Consider the following 6,801-nt stretch of genomic DNA (forward strand, 5'->3'; position numbering starts at 1 on the left):
CCTCGCCTCCAGCGGTGCAGAGATGTTCGAGGGGCCGCAGTGACTGAGTGAGGAGCCCAGTGACGACGATGATGATGATGATGATGATGATGATGATGTTTAGTGGATGTTTCTCTCATGCGCTGCAGATTAAGTTTAAAACGCAAATGGGTCGGAAGTAAAGTATTAGTGCCCGAGCATTTTACTTCTCATGCTGTTTTTAAAAGTAAATCCGCCATTAGACTGAAATAAAACAGTTGAAAGAATTTTTTTTATTATTCATTATTCACAAAAACAAATTCACTTTGGGTTTTCTTAACTTATTTTTTTTAGGAATAATATCTTTTGGCGCACATTTTGAATAAAATACTATTACAATGATTCGGCCGTAGAATATAACACTATCTCACTTTACACATGTTAACATATTTAAGTCAATGATGTGACAGTTGGACTTGACCTGTAGTCAAATACCGCCATCTGCCGTAAGGTCTGGTATTGCAGTCAAAGGTTAAAAATATTATTTTACTTAAGCAAAATTATGATTAATTTTTGATCATCTGTAAGCGTGAAAAGTTATTTATTTTCCTCACAATTGAAATTTATCTATCAACTGATTTGTTGTTCTGTGAAGCATTAAAAAAAAAGTGAATCAACATTTTTTAAAAAGTAAATAAATCTTTAAAATATTTAAATTTGATTTCTTGTCTAGGTGGCATTATAGTGGCATTATTAATAAACATCTTGCATGAAAAAAAATCATAAACATCACTCCTTTGTAAATAAACTATGGTTGATATGCTACGATGCTAATAAAGAACTAGCTGCTAATTTAGAAAACACAATGTGGTCTTTTACATTATATCGTAAATTTTGTATTTATCCAAAAGCCTCTTAATAAAGTTTGAATATAACCTTTATTGACAGAAAGAATTGGTTATATTCTCTAAAAGGATATGTTTAATATAAAATGCAAGATTCCTTTGCTAGCATCCAGGCTAATCACTGTTAGCAAGCCACGGTTGCTAATCCGTTTTTTTCCCTATAAATTGCCAATATTTGTTACAAGAAAAGCATATTTTTCCTGACGTCGTTTTTTATTACATCTCAGTTACATTACAGTAGAGACAAATCTTTTCACAACAGTAAAATAAAGAACATAAATCTACATTTCCAACATGTATAAGAGCGTCAACCACATGATGGATGTAGCGACCGTAAACATTTGGTGTAGCCTACAGTTGTGAGCGAGTACAAAATACATCGTAATGCATCGACAGATATTATTGGAAATTTTTAGCATCTGCTACGAAAGAAACATTAAAACTCTGTAATCATTTTTTTTTACTTATATATATAAATATTTACGAACACTTTAGGCTACTGAACAGAAGATGGATTCAGAAAACACCCATATAGGTTTTTTTTCTAACGTGTGTACGTCAAAACACTAACACAGAATATTATATTACATGTTCATTTATATGTTTGGACGCTTCAGGCCACAGAAAAGAATAATAGGTTAGCATAGGAGCTAATCATATTAGCATCACTTGTTTTGTGTTTCCATGGCAACATAGAAGATAATCTTGTATGCTTTATATGAATATTCCATATTCAGGTCTCGCCGAAATCTGGTACAGATGACATAGAAATGTACTGAGACTATATATATATATATATATATATATATATATATAATGGTTAGTTGTTTCTGAAAATTGAACCGTAAAATATCAAAACATATTTTAAAAATTGTTAGAATTGTTTGGTTGAAATATTAGCCTTTTAAAAATGATGTTCAAAATATTTATATCGTTTGTAGCTTTTATAATGGATGATTGACAAGTCATAACAGGATGTTTTACAAATAAAATAAGCCAGATTGGTTTATGTTTATCTCTCTTTTAATTTCCATTTTAGAGGAAATCAGCCAGTTTTGTGTCTCACATTGTTTTTAAGTGACCAGATTAACCTATAGTTATTATAATAAATACTGTATTTGTTATTGTTTCAACATTTCAAAACGTATGTTAAAATGGTTAGAATTGTTTGGTTGAAATATTAGCCTTTTAAAAAACATGTTGTATAAGATTGATATCGTGTGTATCTTTTATAATGGATGATTGACAGGTCATAACAGGATGTTTTACAAATAAAATAAGCCAGATTGGTTTATGTCTATCTCTCTTTTAATTTCCATTTTTAGAGGAAATCAGCCAGTTTTGTGTCTCACAGTGTTTTTAGTGACCAGATTAACCTAATATTAATTAAAGTTATTATTAATAAATACTGTATTTGTTATGGTTTCTATGGATATTATTCGTTTCCGTGGCCCTTAATTCGTACAATGAAGGTGTCGAACTGGGAACAAAGATCCGCTCGTGTTGTTTTAACTTTGGGGGTAAAAACTGTAATAACCAAGGTCCTTGGCGCAGATCTTCTCGCACTCCCGGGGCGTCAGCAGCTCAGTCTTCAGCGGGGACCCGGCGTCGGGCACCGGGGTGGCCGCCGGGGAGACCCTCCTCCTCTTGGCCTCGAAGATGCCGGAGTCGCTGGAGTCGATGGACTTGATGGAGGACGGCGTCTCGATCCAGCTCGACTCGGACGTCATGTTGTTGTCTTTCGTTTTGCCCTCGTCGGGTGACCTCTCGGTGGGGAGGAGGGGGTCCCCATCCTCCGCGGTGAGGTAGTTCCCGGCGGTCACTCTGCCGGGCCAGCAGGAAAACACCGGGCTCGATTTAGTGTTGACGCCGCAGTACTGCGGCGGCGTGCGGCCTCCCCAGCCCGGGGCGTCGGAGTAGTAGCCGAGCGGGCGGTTGGAGCACCCGGCGGCGGGGAGCGGCAGCGCCTTGACTCCCGCCGCCGCGTACGACAGCAGCGTGGCCGCGTTTCCCGCGAAATCCGCCGCGTCGTAGGCCGACGCCGCGAAGTCCAGTCGGTTGTTGGCGGGGGTGACGAACCAGCGCTGCGGGGGGGAGGCGACCGAGGGGTCGTCGCTCTGCTGCGGGGAGAGCAAGCTGTTGCCGAGAGGGACGCTGCGCTCCATGCCAGGCGCGCTCCCCACGCCAGGGTGGAAGCGGGATTTGGCATAAGTGCTGACGAACTGGTCCTGGAGGAACGAGCTGTGCATGGCGTAGCGAGCGCCGGGCACGATCTGGGAGCGCGGGGAGTCACCGGGAGACGGAGTCAGGCGGTCGATGTCGCAGCCCGTGTACACACTGAGGGGGGGGACTCCAGTTAGACAAACATGGCTTGGAAAACAACACTTTTTTGGATATACTATTGAGTGTCTCAAGTATAAATATAAATGTAAACGAGACAAAAAAAAGGCCAAACTATTTTTTAATCTATGAAAAAAAAATGAATTGCAAAGCAACATGTAAAACGCACCTGTTTCAATTTAAAATAATGCATTCATAATGCAAAATAAAATGCTATTCTTTCAAATGTATATATAGTTGTTTATACATGTATGCATAGATATATATAGATATATATCTATATATATCTATATATATATATATGTTTATTTTTACTGTACACTTTTTTGGGGGGTACAAAGTAAGAATTTCATGGTACCTATGACAATAAACGCTTTGAATCTTGAATGAAGAAGTTTACTATAAAAGCATATTTAATTAATTTGCATTACAATTGGACACATATTACATGTATGAGGCGAGTCATTTATTTTACCGAAACGGATTAACAGTTCTAATGATTTAAAGACTGTACTTATTATACCACTTTCTCAATTAAAGTTGTTTTTATGCACACTTTTTTAAAGTGAATAAGCTTACATGCACGTAAAAAATGGTAAACATAGTTGAAATACGAGCGAATCAAATCGTTATATATAAAATAGACAGAATTTCTTCTTTTTTGTAAATATCATTAAATATATATATATATATTTGTATGCTTTAAAATAAAATTTAAATAGGGTGTTGGTCCAATTCCATCAACATCGTTACAGTCTTTCAGATTTAAAATCGTTTTCATTTATGTACCATAATGATAACATTCACTGTTAAGAATAAAATGTCAGTTAAATCCACACCTATTTTCTTAAAAAATATAAATTCTGGACCATTTATTGTACTAATTTTCTACAGGCTACTTCGACACAGAGATGGAAAATCTCAATCTTTTTTAACACGCTTATATTTATTTACGACCATTTTGATCATTTTTTTATTGTTCATCATAAACTAAAATGGGATTTTGTTGGGGAAACTATTTTACAAAATTGAGATGCTAAGAAAAATGTTTGACTCGTTCACAGTTTTAAGGAGCTCATATATAAACACACACTTGTACACACGATAACAAGATGGCTCAACAACTCGAAGAACCATAAAGAACATAAACATTATTTTAGGGTTCCACTTACGTGTCATAGTTGTCCCGAAATCCTTTGGCAAATGGATTGTGGTCGATTTTCAATTGTGTGATCTGTTGAGCAACAGCAACAAAAAAACGTCGTTAATAAACGCAGTAAATCTAGTAGTATTTCGTTGGTGTGGAGCTCGTACATCTGTGTTCTGATACGCGGTCACGGCGATAAACTGCGTCTCTGTGAAGGTGAAAGTTTGGACTCTTCCCGCCTGGCTGCTGTCTTCTGTCCCGTCCTCGTTCACTTCCACCACATGGAGCCTGGGCTGGTACTTGTGGAGGGACTGCAGGACCACCATCTGAGGGGGTCCAAAAAATTATTTTTTTTAATTGATCACAATAGAAAATATCGATTTGTTAATCTTGGATTATATTTACCTGCCCCGTGTTGTTAGAAGCTCCTTTATTATTTGTAAGTTTCAACTTCCCAAACGAGATTTCCTGACGCATCCAGTGCGCGCCTGTGTTCGGGGAGTCCGGGTGCATGTAGACCCTGTTCCCTGAGGAATAAATACCTTTTTAGTTTGATCCATTTATGTCGCTTTTTTTTTTTAAATCAAAAAAAGAAATGTAGTCACCTATGACGTTTGTGTCCGCTTTCCCACACGGGACCCACTTTCCTCCCTGAAACCTCCAGTGATTTGGATCCGCCAGAACCACATCCACAAAGATGTTGTAGTGGGCAGTGGGGTCCAGGCCTGAGACGTTGAAGCTTAAAAATGGAAACATCCTCCTGAAGAAAAGGGTTTGTATTAGTATGGGGTTTGTTTTCAGTTTAAAGTGTTGACTCACCGGCCCTGCTTGGTGATGATCATCTCGGTCTGGTGTCGGTGGAACTTCAGCCACAGGGCCCTGTTGCACAGATACACCTGCGCCTTCCCGGGCACCAGCCCCGCTTGCGCCGACGAGAACTGGTAAAACGCGCCTCCCTGGTAGGTGCCGTACTGTTGCGCATAGGGGTACCCGGCTGGCGGGTGGTACCCCTGAGCGGACGTGTTGCTCAGGAGGCTGTTGTAGGCTCCGTTGGCGATGACCGGGTGGTGGGCCATGTAGCGGCTGGGACTCCCGATGGAGAAGGCGGTTCCGTGCTGGCTCGGGTACGGGAACATGGCTGGAGCGGACTGGCTGGACGGAGAGAAGATGCACCTTTCTCCTGCAGATCCATCGAAATGATGACGGATGTCAGCGTGGAGATCAGGGGAGAGTTTGCCCCTCTGCACGTCCCCTGACGCGTCCTTGGAGTCGGGAAATTTGTCTGCCTCTGACTGATTCGTCATCTCCCTGGAGTTTTTTTTTTTTTTCTTCTTCTTCTTCAGGGGGGAAAAAAAAAAACTTGTGTCCAGGTTGTCAGTCGCAGATGCACCAGGATGGTCCTGCAGCGAGAGCTCTGAGGAGTCTGACAACAAGCCACTGCCCACATTCATAAATCTCTCAACCTATATCACAAGCTTTTGTCTTCCCACTGATCCGACGACGAGGAGAAAAAAAAAGAAAGAAAAAAATACCCGCCTCGACGATCCCGACGCGGCAAATTGTCCAATTGACACCATCCTGCAATGATGGAGGGTGTTTATTTGCACCGGCTAATGAAACGAGCGATCTGATTGGCTGACACCCGCCTGTGATTTAATTAACCTAATTGGACGTATTTGAAAATGCGTTTATTGTCATCTACGCGTTAAACTGAAACGAAAAAAAACGGAATCGACAAGAATGGATGTAAAGTTTTGAGTTTTAATGTGACTTTGATTGAAACACTTTAACTTTAATGACCACGTGACACGGTCAAACACTTTACATTTGCCTTGGAATACATATACATATCTATATCTATATATATAGATATAGATATGTATATGTATACAGTATATATATATAACCCAAGTCAGTTTAACTCGAATATATTCACTTCAAATAATTTGACATCAATTGTAAGTATGTAAGTAAGTATTTGTAGAGCTCGGTTACTTTGATGTGAGTAAAGTTATTAGTTAAAAACCGATTCAACTCGTTTATTTTAAACAAACCAATCAGCCCCAAAAGGAGTAATAAACAACAACATTAACAGATTTTTTTTAAATTAAAAACGGACCGAATTTTTTCTAGTTAAAAAGTGGCTAATTCTGATGTTACCATAGCAACATTAATAGCTAACGTTATATATATTTATATAAGTTGTGTTATAAGTTTGTTACTTAAATCTAAATTCACACAATGACCGAACGAAGTCACTGAGAAAGAGAAAGATTTTTAAACCACAATATTTCCATTGATTATTGATGTTTTAACAGCACTATCTTGTGTATATATAACGGATTAAAAAAGTTGTATCTATAACGAATATACTTTCTGACTTTCTGCTCTATAAAAGCGTCAGGAGTCAATTCAAGTTATCAAAGCTGGCATACATTAAAGTTGGCTCGC

The 6,801-nt window shown here is 39.0% G+C and overlaps 1 protein-coding gene across 1 annotated transcript; it reads right to left on the reverse strand.

Annotated features, from left to right (window-relative positions):
* Positions 1–1,692: 1,692 nt before the first annotated feature.
* tbr1b (T-box brain transcription factor 1b) lies at positions 1,693–6,014 on the reverse strand. The gene is made up of 6 exons (XM_087804404.1): positions 5,170–6,014; positions 4,956–5,110; positions 4,756–4,877; positions 4,518–4,676; positions 4,376–4,437; positions 1,693–3,200 (listed from the first exon to the last, which is right to left on the reverse strand). The coding sequence occupies exons 1-6, from the start codon at positions 5,799–5,801 to the stop codon at positions 2,372–2,374; spliced, it is 1,959 nt and encodes a 652-aa protein (XP_087660530.1). The 5' UTR covers positions 5,802–6,014; the 3' UTR covers positions 1,693–2,371.
* Positions 6,015–6,801: the final 787 nt, after the last annotated feature.

Source organism: Callionymus lyra, chromosome 12 (genome assembly GCF_982586985.1).
Source record: "Callionymus lyra chromosome 12, fCalLyr1.hap1.1, whole genome shotgun sequence".
Classification (NCBI taxonomy): domain Eukaryota; kingdom Metazoa; phylum Chordata; class Actinopteri; order Syngnathiformes; family Callionymidae; genus Callionymus; species Callionymus lyra.